At 42.3% G+C, this 17,811-nt stretch overlaps 1 protein-coding gene and 1 pseudogene across 1 annotated transcript in view; both read right to left on the bottom strand.

The window, feature by feature from the left end:
- Positions 1-1,366: 1,366 nt before the first annotated feature.
- Positions 1,367-1,932, bottom strand: LOC131926168 (GTPase HRas-like; annotated as a pseudogene).
- A 2,055-nt stretch (positions 1,933-3,987) lies between these two features.
- Efhb (EF-hand domain family member B) overlaps positions 3,988-17,811 on the bottom strand; it is a 71,256-nt gene continuing 57,432 nt past the window's right edge. Inside the window, exons 10-13 of the mRNA XM_059281589.1 lie at positions 16,344-16,551; positions 6,794-7,006; positions 6,095-6,276; positions 3,988-4,219 (exon numbers count right to left, since the gene is read on the bottom strand). Of these exons, the coding sequence (XP_059137572.1) occupies positions 4,046-4,219; positions 6,095-6,276; positions 6,794-7,006; positions 16,344-16,551 (777 nt within the window). The 3' untranslated portion in view covers positions 3,988-4,045. The remainder of the gene's footprint in view (positions 4,220-6,094; positions 6,277-6,793; positions 7,007-16,343; positions 16,552-17,811) is intronic.

The following is a 17,811-nucleotide window of genomic DNA, read 5'->3' on the forward strand; positions in this document are numbered from 1 at the left end:
TCCATTCTCTTTTCTCTTCTCCATCCTGTGCCCTGGAAGTCCCTGTATATAAAGGGAGGTTCCGAGCCAAATTGTGTAAAGCTATTACTTAACATCCACCTGACCTAGGCAGTGTCTCCTTGTGGAATTTACTTTAAGTCAGGAGATTTGCATGTGGGCTGTTATCACTGTTATCCTCCGAAGTTGGGTGCCCACCTGGGTGGTGTTTCCTGTAGTCCTCGAAAGTGGCTAAGGGAGATATCTGATTCCAGAGAAAGCCTTTCCTGAGGTTGTTCTCCAAATACCTGGAATGTGTATGTCCAGAGAGTGATCGGTCCACACTGTTAGCCCTTCTTAGGGAAAAGTCAGTTGGGAAAACTATGAGGGCACACATGATTTTCATAACAGAATACAGCTGATATATAACAAGCCAAATAACACCAAAAGCTCCTTGGAATTTGGCTTCCTCTGGAGGAAATCCTTGATCCATCCAGGCAGTGACTTTGTCATAACCAGCTAAGTTCTTATGATATATTCCTGCGGCCTGCAGCAGCTCCAGGGCCCAGTGAGTGCTGTCAATGTTGCAATGGAAGGGCAGACTCTCCCCTTCCAAGAACCTAGAGGTCCTGGGATTTGAGGGAGCTACATGCTGGGAAGCAGTCTTTGATGAAGGAGAACACATGGGCACAGCCTAGCCAATGACATCTGTCCTCCCACTGGGTTGCAGACCCCAGGAAGACCTGAAGGAAGATATGAGCAAGGGGAAGCTACCATTACAAATGCTGAGCTGTTCCCAGGAACTGTGGTCCAGGTTTTTGGTTGAGGTAGAAAAGGTCAGTGTCCTCATGGATGTAGATCCAAAGTGGAAAGATGCTGGCCCAAGTGAAAGCTGGGGACTTCTTCAGGAGCATAGAGCAGAGGTATGCCATCCGGCTGGTCCACATACAGCCTCTCTCAGTAAGCATCCATTGAGAAGTAGAGGTCCAGCGGGGCCTCGATCAACAGTGGCATCAGCAAAGACAGTTTTAGCCCCATCCCCAGGTGCTGGACATCGTCTTTGCCATTGGCTGTGCACGCGAGGGCTGTGGTGGAAGAGCAGGTGGGTCTTGGAGGTGGGGTACGGCCACACCAAAGGCCATCTCAGTATAGTCACCATTGTCCCCAGATTCCGAGGATATTGAGGAGCCAGTAGTGGGGTCCTGGGAAGTGGTAGTGGATACTGGAAGCAGGTGGTAGTTGTCCTGGGGTGGGTATCAGAGGCTGCTGCAGGGAAGATGGGGATGCCAAAGGATTTAGTGGCAGCGGTGGTGTGGGAATGAGACCTCCAGGCTGTAGCAGGAGCCAGGAAGAGCAGGATGACCATCAGCTGGAATACCACCATCTGATGTCACAATAGCACACACTTGCATCTCATGTAGTCAGGGCCACTCTTATCAGGAGGGTTTAGCTCCCGTAGTTTGTGTTGCTGAATCTCATATACAAGTGTGTAGAAGGCATCCTCCACATCCTGCTGGGTCCTGGCTGATGTTTCAATGTAAGGGATGCCATAGCTGCGGGCAAAGTCCTGGGCCCATGGAGACAACAGTATGAGCAGCCAGGTCACACTTGTTCCCCACCAGCACCATTGGCACATCATCCGAGTCCTTTATCCATTTGATGTGCTCCCTGTACTGATGGATGTCTTCAAAGGACTTGGTGTTGTTAATGGCAAACACACAGAGGAAACCCTCCCCTGTGCCAAGCATTGGTCCTGCACAGCACCACATTCCTCCCTACCATTGTGTCTAAGATATCCGGCAGACATGTCTCCACATCAATGACCATCTGTTTCTGATAGAAATCCTCTATGGTGGGGTCATATTCATCTACAAAACGATTCTGGATCAGCTGGATGGTCAGGGCACTCTTTCCCACACCTCCAGCACCCACCACCACAAGCCTGTATTCTGTCATCACTTTTGTAAGGACCGTCACTCCATGAGCTCCTGCCTCACAAGAGGCACGAAGGAGTGGCTGGGGAGCAGAAGGCCCTGATTGGGGCCCGATGCAGGTGTCTTTGTAGCCCCGAGGCCGGAGCATGATGGCCACAGGGTGCAGAATAACTGAATATGGGGGCTAATTCCCCATTTTGTTCTATTAAAACAAGAATATATTTAAGTTTAACAGATATTTATCAGAGGATATTTGGCTCTGGGGTTAACTCCCTGTGTTTGTAAAGGGAGTACCTTTAGGAAGAGTTGAATGCCTTGTAGGTATGGACTATTTTTTAAGGTCAGTATCCTAAATCCCAATGCCAGCTCGTCAGCTCAGCGGTTTCCCCTGGACAGAAATCCTGTGAGCCCAGAATGCCCCCTCATATGTTGTATGGGGCATTCCTGTCTCTCCAGTAATCCCTTGAGGGCAATCATGAGTGGGGAAATTAACTACATATTTTGTTGGACTCTATCTATGAACTCTGATAGGGGTTTGTTGGGTTTTTGTCTTCCCCCTGCTATGGGAGATTTGGTAGGCCCTTCATCTAATTTGTTGTAGGCTACCAGCCCTGTTTGTCTAACCTAATCTCGGTAAGGACCTTGCACGACCACCTGTTGGACTCCTGTAAAGTACCCTTCAGCTGTACCTGCTAGTACGCCATTGGTGATAGGGATAGGGGGGTTGGCCACCCAATTGGCCTCTACCCTGGTCTGGCATTCCTCCTTATCTTTAGCCTTCCAGGGGTACCACTTTAGAGGTCTATTAGGGCTGGGGGCCAAGTTTTCCCCTGACACATACCTCCCAGTGAGGGGCTGGTATAGAGGTCCATATCACGGAGATCTCTCCTTAATGCTATGTACAGTGTTTGAGCGGCCTCAACCCCGGGGTCCCAAGGTGGAAGGCCAGAATCCCTTGAGGTCCAGGGCTCAGGCGCAGTGATTTTTACTTTTGCTTTAACCTCTACCGTATATTTCTCTGTGCTCCTCGCCAAATTTGGCCCAATTATTTTTTTCTTTACTCTCAGAACTTTTCCAGTCCTTTTTGGCCCCTGGGTGGGGGGGGGGCTGTTTTCCTTTCTTCCTTTTCTAAACCTTGGGAAGAATTATTTTCCCTCTTTGACTCCTGAGAAGGGGATGGCAGAGAAACTGGGTGAAAAGCCACCTTAAGGGCTGTGATAGTGGGGTAGAAGCCCAGGGGTGGCAGTGTGCTGAAATGTTTCTCCCTTTCTCTTGCCAGACACATGCAGAGACATGTGTCCATGTAGTTCTGAATCTAAGCAGGCTGACAAGGAAAATCAACCATCACACCATCCCTGCCCCATTCTGCCCCATGGAATGTGTATCAAAGAGCCAGGGTATGAGCAAAGAGGTGGGTCAGTCCAGTCTGCCGCTGGTAACCTCCTGAAGTCTGCATCTGCCATGGGGCAGCCGTGTCCTTTTCAGACCATCAAGGACCATGTGTTTCTTTGTTCATAGGAAGGTATGAAGAGCCAGGTGCGGGAAAAACTAAGGCAGGGCAAGAGGTCTCAAGATGAGGCCAGTCCTGCTATATTAATGAGGCCCTGTGTCAAAACTTTAAAAAAAAATTAAGAAGATATTAAGCTAGTGGCCATTATGCAATCAATTGTTGGGTCTTGAGACTTTGCTCCCTACATCCTGTCCTTTCAATAAACTGCTTTTCTTAGATTCAATAGAGACCAACTTCACCCTAAGTAGGTGTCTTGTCATAACAGAGCATACAGTAGCAAAGCACCAGCAGCAAAATTGTATGAATTTGGCATTACAGACCAACCAAACTTTAGATGTATTGAAACGGTGGGGTTCTTAGGCCTGCTAAACATTATTAACTTTCAACATCATTCTAAGCTGTGAATATGGTGAGGTGGAAGGTTCTTATAGCATGTGTCAAGTTCTTAGATGTTTTAGAATTCACAATAAGATGAAGTCCACAAGATCTAACTTATCAGTCCTATACAGACACGTGAGTTATACCAGAGTGACTGCCAAGTTCTGACTTAACAGCAAAACCAGAACATTTTAGAGGAACACAGATTTAATGACTCTTTTGCTTAAAAGTGTGAGTTTCCAAAATATCACAAGACCGTTTTACACTTGACTCGGCCTGCATGCAGTAGCTCATCTAGAACATTCCTGATGGTCTCAACACAAACTTCTCCTCTGTGGTGTTTTTTTGATGCAAGATTCCATACATTTTCAAATTCTTCTTCAGAAAGCTTGACTCCAATGTTAGTTAATATATCTGAAATCTAGAAACAATGAATTTAAGGCCAGACAAAGATTTGTGATTTTAATTTTGTATTTTAAAAAATTAAGTAAGATAAAATTTATATTTTAAAAACTTTATAACATTTAATAAATGGACACTGATCCTCCCTCAAAGTATACATGTTCACATATGCATGTGTGCCTATGCACATAAAATGAGAAGGCATCCTGGCTCTGCCTCCCGAGTGCTGGGATTAAAGGCGTGTGCCACCACCGCCCGGCCTGGGCTACCAAGTGAGTTCCAGGAAAAGGCACAAAGCTACACAGAGAAACCCTGTCTTGAAAAACCAAAAAAAAAAAAAAAAAATGAGAAGGCATCAAAGTTCCAGTACTTTGTAGGCATGGGGGAGTGCATTCCTATAGCCCTAGCACTTGGGAGGCTGACATAGAAATGTTGAAGTTCGAAGCCAGCTTGGCCTACACAGTTAATTCCAGGTAAGCCTGTGCTACAGAGTAAGAACTTTTCACCTCTGAACTGTTTTGTTTTTTTTTTTAATTTTAAAAACAAAACAAGGCAGTGAAGGTGGTTCCACCAGTGAAGGTGCTTGCTGCCAAAATTGATGACCTAGGTGTGACCCCCCATTCCCACATTATGGAAGAAAAGAACCGATTCCCACAAGTTGTCCTCTGACATCCACACATACTCAGGCATACATGAAACACACACACAAAATATAAATAAATAAGTGCATGTTTTTAATTCAACCCCCAAAATAGGAATTAACTAGGTTTAAATGAAGAAAAACAGCTGGGTATGGTAATTTGTGCTTGTCTTCACAACACTCAGGAAGCAGAGGCAGGAAGGTGCTCTTGAAGGACTACTGGCCTATGTAGTGAGACCCTTTGGGAGAGGGGAAAGAATTATACAATACATCCAGAAAAAAATAAAAAGAAAAACTTAGCAACCTGTTACAACCTAAATGAATATCATTTATCAAGAATCCTATACTTCAGGATCCGTATACAAGCTATAATTCTGAAAAGTAAAATATGATAGTCATGGGCTGCAGCTAGGACTGGGCCTCAGTTGATAAGGCTCTTGTCTAACATGCACAAATCCCAGATTTGATCCCCAGCCCAACAAGTACCAGGAACATACCTATAATCTCAATGTTCAGGAAGTGGAGGCAGAAAGATCAGAAGTTCAAGACCAAGTCAGCTACATAGCTGATTTGGAGGCTAATAGGATGATGATGATGATGATGATGATAATGGTAATAATAATGATTATGATGTGAATTAACCTAGAAGCAATACCTGTAATACCTGTAATTCCTGCACTCAGTAGGACGAGGCAGGAGGATCATGATTTCAAGTCCACTCTGGGCTCATAGCAAAACCCAGTCTCAAAACAAAACAAATAAATATAACACTAGCCGGGCGGTGGTGGTGCACGCCTTTAATCCCAGCACTCGGGAGGCAGAGGCAGGTGGATCTCTGTGAGTTCAAGGCCAGCCTGGGCTACCAAGTGAGTTCCAGGAAAGGCGCAAAGCTACACAGAGAAACCTTGTCTCGAAAAACCAAAAAAAAAATTTATATATATATATATATATATATATATATATATATATATATATATATATATATATATATATATATATATCACTAGCCAAGTATGTTGGTTCATGCTTTGGGAAGCTGAGACTGAAAACCACCAAGAGTTGTAGGCCAGTCTGGGCTACAAAGTTAGTTCCAGACCAACCAAAGTCGGGGGTAAGAAGTAAAATACCATCTCAAATAAAAATAAAAGACACCAATAATAAAACTTGTCACAATAATAATAGTGATCACTGTTAAGTCAAAATTTCTGTCTTTGTATATTTGCATAGAATTGCAGTTTGGGGTGATTTCTGTACCTCTTCCTTTGATCTGGTCTTGAAGAAGTCTCTCTCAAACACACCTTTCTGAGCAAAGATGGAGGGATGCAGCAGGGAGTAAGCATTGCCTTCTTCACCATAATTATTTACATCACTGACACGACGAATCCTCGGAGCAGGAATGTCAGATCGAATGGTTGGAACACCATATATGGGGTAACCTAGGTCATCAATGAGGGAGAAAAAGACACCCTGAAACCCAGCTGTAGAGCAGTGGCCACCAGTCACACCTGACCACTGAACACTTGAAATGTAACTGACCTAAACCATTCTAGGCTTAAATGTAAAATCCAAAGACTATGTAAAAAGCAGAGTGTGGCCAAACACAGCAGGAAACACCTTGGCTGCAAAGACATGGGAAGATGAGGCAGGAGGGATAATGCCTGAGCCCCAAAGTCCAAGTACGGCTTAGGAAAGCTTTTAACATGATCATCAATCAGAGTCTTAATTTTATTAATATAGTCTTTTTTTAATGTGGGCCATCATGAACAGGTCAGTAAAATGTATCTGTGAGACCTCTGAGTGCTTATAGTACACAGCTAAACATAAGGCCCAAGGCCTTGAGAAATGTATAGTCTAATGAAGAAAGAGGCTAGGGACAGTGCAAGGACATACTAGGAACATTGCATTTCTAGGTGTGTTAATCACTTAACTTGACAAGGAATGAGACATGCTTACATATAGAAGGAACAGCTCCAACAATTGCATTGATCTCAGAAGAAGTTGTCTTATAGTGGTTAGCAACTTTGTCATTTGGTCTCAGGAGTACCCGGAGAGTCTCTTCTGAACTCCCTGGTTCTTTTGGGACAATATCTCCAGGCTGTATCAGAAGAGTTGGCTCAACTTCTCCCATGCTAGTCTCAGCAATGTTTTCACAGTCTGGTTTTCTACCTTGAAGCAAAACCAGACAGGGGACAAGAAAGTACAGGAAGATGTCATTTCTTGGTGCTTGCTGTTCTGCAACAAGCTGGATTATTTGGACCTCCAAGATGGCTCAGCAGGTAAAGGCATTTGCCACTTGCCACCAAGCCTGGCAGCCTAAGTTAGAGCCCCGGGGGCCCACATGGTGGAAGGAAGAAACTGACTCCCTCAAGCTGTTCTCTGAGCTTTACATGTGCACTGTGACATGTGCAGCCACATATATGCATACACACAAATATTAATAATAATAATAATAAATGTAATGTTTTTTTAAATATTAATGTCCTTTGTATCTGCTTTCTCACAGTGGAACTGAGCACCTGTGAAGCAGCCGCCAGCACAGATACTCCACTGTGGAACAGTAAATTCAGGCCATGTCAGGTGTGATCCCAATGTGACCTAGTGTCACTTTCTGTCACTCTGTTCACTTTATTCCAGGAAAACTTTATTCCAGTTGGAGAACTAAAAACAGAGAACACTTTAAATTTTTTTCTTCCTATACCAGAATAGCTCCAGAGCCTCATGGAGGCTAGACAAGTGGTCTGTGGCTGAACTGTCTCCTCAGCTCTCTCTTTATTAGAGCTTAGCCTCCTATTTAGCTTGAACTATACAGCTTTCCCTAAGACTGAGTCCTAAAGGGGGATGAAAGACATACTTGAGATTAAAAGTTTTACACATGAGCTGGGGAGATGGCTCAGTGGATAAGGCCCTTGTCACCAAGCCTGACAAGCTGAGTTCAATCTCTGGGACCCACATGGTGGAAAGAGAGACTTAACTGCTGCATGTTGTCCTGGGACCTCCACATATGTGCTGTGATACACATTGTAAGCAAGCGCACACACACACTATGTATTTTGTTTTTATAATTATGCTTTCTGACTGAACATGTATATGTACATGGCATGTGTGACTGGTACTGCTGGAGACCAGAAGAGGGCATCAGATGCCCTGGAACAGAGTTCCTGATGGTTATGAGCCACCACGTGGGTGCTGGGAAACAAACCTGGGTCCTCTGTACAAGCAACAGTTGCTCTATACCACTGAACTCTCCACCCCAATGTGAAAAAGTTAAAATGATAATCACACATATACTTGGATTGGGAGGGCAGAACATGCCCCATCCAGAGAAGGACAAGAACATACCATGAGCTGGGGGCCTGCATCTCTAAAGTAACTTCCTACAAGTTAGTGTACAAAAAAAAAAAAAAAAAAAAAAAAAAAACACCCAGGACTGTGAGTGACACCGAAGGAGCATGTGCAGCTATCATGCACCAGGCACTGGGTCCAATCTAAGCCCAAAAGGTAAAAAACGGTGAGGTAGTACTGCAACTGCAGACTGACTTTACAGTCACTTCAGAGAGCTAAGATCTCCCTTCAAAGGGCTAGCTATTCCACAGATACCACTGGAGGGCAGTGTGGTGTTTCCACAGCCACAGAAGCATTCTAGGGAAATCCATGAGAGGGTTGCAAACAAGAGCTCCAAGAGGACTGTTCCAGGAGATCTACAGTGGGGGCAGGTGTACCTTGAAAGCTCCAGAGGCTCTACCCCACCACACACACACACACACACACACACACACACACACACACCCTTAAAAGCAGAAAACTGAATGGTTTGAAAATGGTACATGCTTTCCCCTGTCCCCCAAAGCCAGCCTCTGATTTGGGGCTTCTAAGTGCTGTGGATATCGCTATATGTAAATAAACTCTGATTGGCCAATAGCCAGACAGGAAGTATAGGCGGGACTAACAGAGAAGAGAATTGAGGGAACAGGAAGGGAAGGGAGAGACTGCCTGGAGCCGCCGCCAGGACAAGGAAGATGTAAGGTACCAGTAAGCCATGAGCCATGTGGCAAAGTAAAGATTAATAGAAATGGGCTAAATATAAGAGTAAGAGCTAGACAATGACAGGCCTACGCTAATGGCCAAGCAGTTTAAATAATGTAAGACTTTGTGTGTTTATTTTATAAGTGGGCTCTGGGACTGGCGGGACTTGGTGGCGGGAGCTGGAGAAAAGTTCTCCAGCTACAAATGGCGCCCAACGTGGGGCAAGAGTTTCCACCTAAAAACTTAGAAAAAAAGATTCTAAAACGGACCTAAAACAGCTTCCTAATTGTCTCTCTCAAATAAGCGGCAGCTGCCGGTTTGAGCTACTGGCAGGTTCCTAGCGTGCGCTCTCGACCTGCAGTATGGTGGGAATGAGGCCTCTGCAAGTAGCACATTAAACTGTGTGGTGGATTTAGCCTTTGCTAGTACAAAACAAAAAAAGAGGTTTCTGGGCTACACGCTACTTTGGTAAAAGTGTAGACCCACTATTTCTGAGAGTTATGGCTCCCAGAGCTGGCGGAAAGCAGACCGCCGCCATGTTGGGAAGCTGAAGTGGGCGGAGCCAGCAGCCACTGCGCCGTTTCAGGCTTAGAAGGCTGCAGTTTAAAAGGAATAGGCTCAAGCTAATATAAAAAAATAAGCCACGTAAAGATGACTACCACACAGAGAATCTGGATTATGTTCTCTTTGATATTCGTAACTGCAGAAAAACATTTGATTGTAAAAGCTGTTGAATTATGCCAAAATGTATATTTTAAAGGTACCTTGACTTCAAAATTTGGATATAAGGATATGTTGCTTTGGAAAAGAGTCTCTGCTCTTGTTTCCACAGAAAGCCAGAGACTATGGATTTGTTCCAGATTAAGATACATCAGGTTTGACCAGCCAAGACCTCCTGAAAGGTCTCCAATGACACCATGGCCCAGATGATTCAACATCCAGAATGGTTTCAAGTCAACTGGCTCAGATATACAGCCTCACGGACTACTCCATGATCCTAAAATTTTCTTTCTGTCTCCATAAGATACAGCGTCCCCCTCCAGCAGGAAGTAGTAAGAGAAGCTACGCCCAAATTCCCAAATATACCAAGCTGGCTTTAGAGATGGAATTGGCTCACTCCCCCTCTAAACCCAGACATATTGCTCAAAAAAAAAAAATGGTTAAGAGATTCTTATGTCCCAAATCAGAAGAGCCCTCTGGTGTGGGACAGACAAAAACCAATATTTTTATTTAAAGCAGGTTGATTATAAATACAATCTCTTTCTAAAGAAAAAAAGGGGATAGTTTAGATATGATAGGATGAAAGGGTAGATTAATGAACCTACTTTTAAAGAGTAACAACTTGTTTAAAATGTTTTACATCGCTATAGATTTTAGTTTATTGATACAAGTTTAAACTTAATTTTGTTATACTGTATATATATTTCTATTCTTGTTTGAGGTATTATGTTTATGTAACTCATTTAAAATTATAATGGATAATTAAAAAATAGATTAATAATTAGTCATCTATGATAATCATATTTGTAGCCATGTTAGTTAAGTCTTTTAGGTATACATAGTTATATTTCAGATAGATAGGTAGTCTTCAAACACTTCAAAGACCTACAGAATATGGCATTTAAAATGTTTTAAAAATTTAGACTTTCTGGACAGTGAGACATGTCTGCTCCTGACAGCACCGATTTACTTCAGAGAGGAGGATGGGCATCGAAGACACTCCATACGGAGTTTATCTTCACCTTGACAAAAATAGCCATTTGGGCAAGAAACTGTTCTTGCCTGGACTGTCTGATCAACTGGACATGCAGGACCCATACAAAGGTGACCACTGAACTTTGCTTGACAAAATGGTCCTTCAGGTTCCTGCTTTGCAGAGAAAACTGCCAGACATTCTACAGGACACAGAGAAAAGTGAATAAGAGACTCTAGGCCTGTGGGCTGAAGACAGATGCCCCAACTTTACAAGAGAACTTTGAATGACTGTCCAGGCTGCCAGCTGTCTCTGTCTACCCTACAAGACTCCTAAAAGTTGCTTATATCCTTCTCCATTTCTCAGGTAGTAGTATATCCTTCTGAGGTCTTTGATATGGTTAAAGACTAGATACTTACAATTTTCCTTAGTTATAATAAAAGATAAGTTAGATATAAAACCTTAAACTCACAAATATAAGATAGATAGGATCTCTTCTTTAATATTGTATCTATAATTCTTGCTTGATAATTGTTTTGTTATATGTAATTTTACTATGTTAAAGTTAAAACCTTCCTTTTTAAAAAAAGAAGAAAAGGGGAAGTGCTGTGGATATCGCTATATGTAAATAAACTCTGATTGGCCAATAGCCAGACAGGAAGTATAGGCGGGACTAACAGAGAAGAGAATTGAGGGAACAGGAAGGGAAGGGAGAGACTGCCTGGAGCCGCCGCCAGGACAAGGAAGATGTAAGGTACCAGTAAGCCATGAGCCACGTAGCAAAGTAAAGATTAATAGAAATGGGCTAAATATAAGAGTAAGAGCTAGACAATGACAGGCCTACGCTAATGGCCAAGCAGTTTAAATAATGTAAGACTTTGTGTGTTTATTTTATAAGTGGGCTCTGGGACTGGCGGGACTTGGTGGCGGGAGCTGGAGAAAAGTTCTCCAGCTACACCAGCCCTGAGACAGATGTGGTGTAAGAAATGCATCACAAGGCTGGGAATAGTAACACAGACATATAATCCCAGCACTAGGGCAGCTGAGACAGGGGGATGATAAATTCTTAAGACAGCCTGGAATAAATAGAACAAGAAAAAGTCAAAGAAACAAAGGGTAAGGTGGTGGTGGCACATGCCTTAAATCTTTGCAGAGGCAAACAAATCTGAATTCGAGGCTAGCCTGCTCTATTGAGTGAGTTCTAGGACAGCCAGAACTACACAGAGAAACCTTGTCTGACAAAAAAGAAAAAGAAGAAGAAGAAAATGAGGAGGAAGGAAAAGAAAGGAGAGGAGAGAAGAGAAAAGAAAAGAAGAGAGGAAAGGAGGGAAGAGAGAAGGAAATTTCCTGGTAAAACATTTCTAAACTCCTGAACCAACCGGCCACCAGACCAGCTTAAGTTTGTGCCATAAAAATAAGAAAAGAAAATCCTTGAGAACTCCACTTGACAGCAGAAAAGTGGAAGCAGAATGACCAGTGCCAACCTTGGCTTAAACTCTCTCCTACCACCCCACCACTGCCCCAACCCACCCCCAGAGCGGACTCCATTAAAAACACGGTTCCTGGTAACACAGGCTGTGATCCCGTAGCACTCTGAGGCTGAGGCAGGAGTACTAGGAGTTTAGGGTTGAGACTGAACAACACAGTCAGACCTGGTCTCAAAGAAAAAGGAGAAGAAAAGAGAAGGGGAGGAAAGGAGGAAGGGAAGGAGAGAGGGCTGACCAAAACCCAGGAATAAGTTGGGCATAGTGGAGCATACCTGTAATTCCACCAATGGGGAAGCTAAGCAGGATCCAGCCTGGACCACCAAATGCTTCCCTGACTCAGAAAACAAAAATGAGACCAAACGTGACAAAACATGTCTATAATCCAAGAATTCAGGAGATGAGGCAAGGGATTGAAATGCAAAAAAAAAAAAAAAAAAGTAATAAAATAAATAAAGAAACTATTTTAAGAACATTCCTCTACTTTCTTTTAAGCATCATGAGTTGTACCAAGAAAGGGAAAAATGCCAGATGTGGTGGCTCACATCTATAATCCTAGCACTTAAGAATCAGAGTCAAGAGGGTTGCCACATGTATGTGGCCAGTCTGAGTTATATAGTGAGAATTTGTCTCAAAAAAGGGGGAGGGGTGCAGAGAAATGGCTCAGTCACTGGGTAAAAGTGCTTACCTCCAGGCCAGAAATCTGGAGTTCGATTGCTAGGACCCACATGAGGGAAAGAGAGTTAACTCCCACAAGCTGTCCACGGACTTCTATAACCACGTATAGTACACACATGAATACACATAAATAAAACAAAAATATAATGGGCAATATCAAAAAAAGATGAAGAAGAAGCAAGGAAATAATATTGCCCCCTATTTATTTCTGAAGAGACAGAAACAACTTTGTTTAGTGGAATGTGGATGTGTTAGCACTATATAACCCAGGCTGTGTGTCCTCTTGACTCTGCTTCTTAAGTGAGATTTTTGTCTCAAAAAAGGGGGGCGGGGTAAAAGTGCTTGCCTCCAGGCCAGAAGTTGTCCACTGACTTCCATATCCATGTATAGTACACACATGCACACACATAAATTGAAAAACAAAGTCCCTCTGCATGCTCAGTGGGTGAAGAGAATATTGTCCCAGACAGAGGGTTCGCATCACCAAGAAGAACAAAATTTTGTTTCTTTTTCTTTTTAGTTTAGTCTTACAGAATGACATGCCAACCCAAGAATAAAAGTGGAAATAACATATCATTACTTTGTAGAAGAGAGACATTCCACGGGGGAAATAAAAAATGTCAGTAACCTTTTAAAAAGTTAATCCCAGCAACCAGGTGCTGAAAGTGGAAGCCAAGGTCGTATTGTTATAGACTTAAAAAAAAGCAGGGGGTGGCTGGAGAGATGGCTCAGGGGTTAAGAGTGCATACTACTCTTACAGGGGGCCTGAGTTCACTTCCCACTACCACATCAGGTAACTCGTCTGCCTGTACCTCTGGTTCCAGAGGATCTGACACCCTCATAGGGATCCCACGGGTACTTGCACACATACCCCGATGAACACATAAATGTATACACATTATTTAAAACAAAAATTCCAAATTTATACAAGAAAGGAAGGAAGGAGGGAGGGAAGGAAGCATATGTGTGGTATTCCAGCACTCAGGTGGTGGCAGTAGAAAAATTGGGAGGTCTGAATTGCCTCAACTATGCAGAAGTTTAAAACCAACCTGGGCCACAGGACACCTTGCCTCAAAAGATACAGAGGGGGCAGGGGAAGGAGAAAGAGCTGAAAACAGAAAAGATAATAGGAATATTTTCAAATATTTGATGAAAAAAGATTAATTCTATTCATAAGCCAGGCATGACAGAACATACCAACAACTCCTATAACACAGGAGACTGAATTCTAAGCCAGCAGGGACAATACAGTAAGACCGTGTTACAAAACATAAATAAGTAATCAAGAAGTGGGGGGGGGGGGAGATGCATACCTGTGATCCCAGCACTTGGGAACCACAGATAGGAAGGTCACTAGAGAGTTCATGAGCTGCCCTGTTCTAGAACTGATAGATAAATACATGCATACATATACACATTTGCATACATATATACTTTAGTGATACAGAAAGATAACATATAAACATGAAAATATTTTAATCAAAGATAACAATCACCAGGCCTGGAAGCACAGACCTCTAATCCCAGATACTCAGGATGAAACAGAAAGAATACAAATTCAAGACCTACCTGAGTTGCTTAGAGAGAGTCTAGGCAAGTTAGTGACAGTCTCTCTCAAAGTAAAAAGTAAAAAGAGGACTTGGGATTAACTCAGTGCAGAGTGCTTGCTTACTGTGTAGCTTTAGTTTCCAGTACCACAAAAATTAAAGTTAAGACTACAAATTTCTGTGGAAATTTGTTTTGTTTTTGTTTGACTTGTTTGGGGGATGTTTTTTAGACAGGGTCTCTATATAGCTCAGATCAGCCTCAAACTCACAATCTTCCTGCCTCTACTTCCTCAGTGTTGGAATAACAATTGTGTACCACCATGCTTAACTTTTTGTGCAAAAATTATTTTTTATGTTATTGTATGTGTATGAGTGCCTTGCCTGCATGTCTGTCTGTACACCATATGCATGCCCAGTGCCTATGGAGACCAGAAAAAGGTGTCACATGCACTAGAACTGAAGTTACTAACAGTCGTAAGCCCGTACATGCTGGGAATTTAGCTCAGGTCTTCTGTAAGAGCAGCCATTATTCTTAACCACTAAGCCATCTCTCCAGCCCTATGTAAAATTTTAAAAATCAAATATTCTTATGTCAAATTCTATTTCAATATTAACTTTTCTTGAATGTGGTGAAGTAACTAAAATGGGGTTTTCAAAATCCTTCATAAGGAGTTATTAAATTTTGAGATTCTAAATACTTTACTTTTAATTTTTAAATACATAGTCCTAATATCAGATGATACAAAACCATACATTGAAAAGTGAGTCTCTGGTTGGGAAAAGAGGGGTTAGTGAGAGCAAGAGGGAGACAAGAAAGGGTAATCCATGAACATCATTAAATACATATATTCATGTATGGAATGTCATAAAGAAACCCATTATTATTTATAACTAATATATGCTAATTAAAAAACTTTTTGAAAAAGTAAGTCTCCTCTGCAGCCATAAGTAAGCCAATCAGGTTCCTCTCCTCATGGCTCCAATGTGCAGAGTAAGAACTATGTGACTGAAGCCCTGTTCAGGGCCAAGTTTGCCTTCCCTGGCCACCGAAGATGCACATCTCCGAGAAGTGGGGCTTCACCAAGTGCGATACAGTTGAATTTGAAGACACAGCTGAGAAGTAATTGATCTCCCAGGCTGAGGAAGCAAACATATCCCCAGTTGCTGCCCATGGACAAGTGGCTAGTCTGCGCTCACAAGGGCTGCCACTGTGCTTAATGTCCCATCCCAACCGTCATGATCACTAACAAATCTTATACCTAACTTTTTAAAAAGGCAAGTCTCATTGTTGCCCTGCCCCTCAGCCTCACATTTCCATCTTCCTGAGTGTTCTCACATTCTTTCCTTCCCTTTCATATACATCCTCCAATGAACAAACACGTATGTATACCGTCCTAGCTCCCTTTAGGTTGCTGTGATAAATACCATGACCAGAAACAACTTGGGGAAGTAAAGGGTTTATTTGGCTTACACCAGGCCTCAGTCCACCACTGAGGGAAGTCAGGGCATGAACTGAAGCAGGAACAGAACCAGAAACTATGGAGGAACACTGTTTACTGGTTTCTCTTGCTCATGCTCAGATATCTTTTTTTAAAAATGTATTTATTATTTTTATTTATGTAATTCTGTGTGAGGCTGCATGAGTTTGTGTGCACCATATTCATGCAAGTGCCTGTGGAAGCTAGAGGGCAGTGAGTTCCCTGGAGCTGTGAGCCATCTGATGTGGATGCTGGGAACTGAATCTCAATTGGCTGGGAATTGGCCCCTCTTTAAGAGCAGTAAACATTCTTAACCACTGAGGCATCTCTCCAGCCCCTCAGATAGCTTATACGGCCCAGACTGACCTACCTAGGGATGGACTGAGTCCTCCCTCAGTGGGCTGGGCCCTCTTACACAAATCATCAATCAAGACAATCTCTCACAGAATCTGTCTGATCTGGGCAATCAGATGACTCTGGGCTATGTCAAATTGACCGTTGAAGCTAACTAGGACACATAATATTAATGTTGGTTGAGATCCTACAAACTATGAAAATATAAAAATCTACTTAAGAATTCAGCAAGCTTTCAAGAAATACCTTTAATAATGACCCTCTTCTCATACTCTCTGAGAGGTACTTTGTCTTTCCAGTTAAGGAAATTGGCAAATTCCAGATAGTTAATCAGGCCATCCTGATCCACGTCACAGTAGTCAAACAGCTGGTCCAGGAGCATCTTGTCTAGATGCAGGTTTGCCTGGTCACAAGTTTCATATAGTTCTTCTCTGTCGATCATCCCATTTCCTTTCTGTCAACCAGTAAACAAAAGAGGACAAGATGAGTGTGGTCTCTAATAAAAAAGTTCGAGGCCAGCCTGGACTACCAAGTGAGTTCCAGGAAAGGCGCAAAGCTACACAGAGAAACCCTGTCTCGAAAAACCAAAAAAAAAAAAAAAAGAATGGCTCTAGCACACATGCTCAGCAAATTCCAACCTCCACTAAGGAATCAAATATTATATATGTAAAGCAAGAGTTATCCTCATTGAGTCAACCTGATAGACACACTTTATAGTTAGAGATTCTAGTATAAGCAGAATATCATTAAGAATCTTTTTTTTATTGGTCCTGGAGATTTAATCCAGGCCCTTGCACATAGTCAAACAAATGTGAGCTGTGCTCACAGCCCCACTTATTTTAATCACGTTTTTTCTTTTATTTTCTTCTTGTTATTACTTATTTATTTTAGTGCTTTACTGTTGTTTTGAGGCAAGGTCTCATGTAGTCCAGTCCAGCTTTAAGATCAACTGTGTAGCTGAGAATGGCCTTGAATTCTGGTCCTTTTACCTCTGCCTCCCAAGTGCTGGGATGACAGGCTTGTTCTCACACACCCTGCTTAATCATACCTTTTAAACCAAACTATTTGCATTGGAATGTAGTTGGCATAATCATAAAACATGCTTGGCATTTCACTTGAGCAATGTTTTGCCTGTCTGACAGCTCATTACAATTTTTCAAGCTGACAGAGTTTTTAACACCTTCAGTTTCTCACTGGGGCCATAAATGGTCCTCAACATCATTGCTTACTAACAAGGAAAATAGAGATAAGATTACAAAGTAAAGTGCAGGGAGGCCTGGTTTTGTTCAAGGCCAGCCTGGTCTACAGAGCAAGATCCATGACAGGCACCAAAACTACAGAGAAACCCTGTCTCAGAAAAACCAGAAAAAAAAATCCAAGATATATATATATACTTAAGAAATTACATAGTACATAAACTCATTAAGGACCAGGAGAAAGAGAACATTTATTAAGGTTTTGTAAGGACTTTTAAGGTTTGTTTTGTTTTTCACTCAGCCTTATTCATATCTTAATTAAAGCACCATGCAGTGACATGGTTTATATTCATGCTGCCCTGGATTCTTTTATAATATTTATTGCAAACTTGTAGTTGTCTCTATTAACTTTATGTTATGTCAATAATGTACACAAATTTCTTAAAATTTTTGCTTATTTGATTTTGAATAAAAGCTAAATTCATAATTTAAAATGATTGTGATACTATGTATCAGCA

This window comes from Peromyscus eremicus, chromosome 16_21 (assembly GCF_949786415.1).
Source record: "Peromyscus eremicus chromosome 16_21, PerEre_H2_v1, whole genome shotgun sequence".
In the NCBI taxonomy this organism is placed as follows: Eukaryota; Metazoa; Chordata; class Mammalia; order Rodentia; family Cricetidae; genus Peromyscus; species Peromyscus eremicus.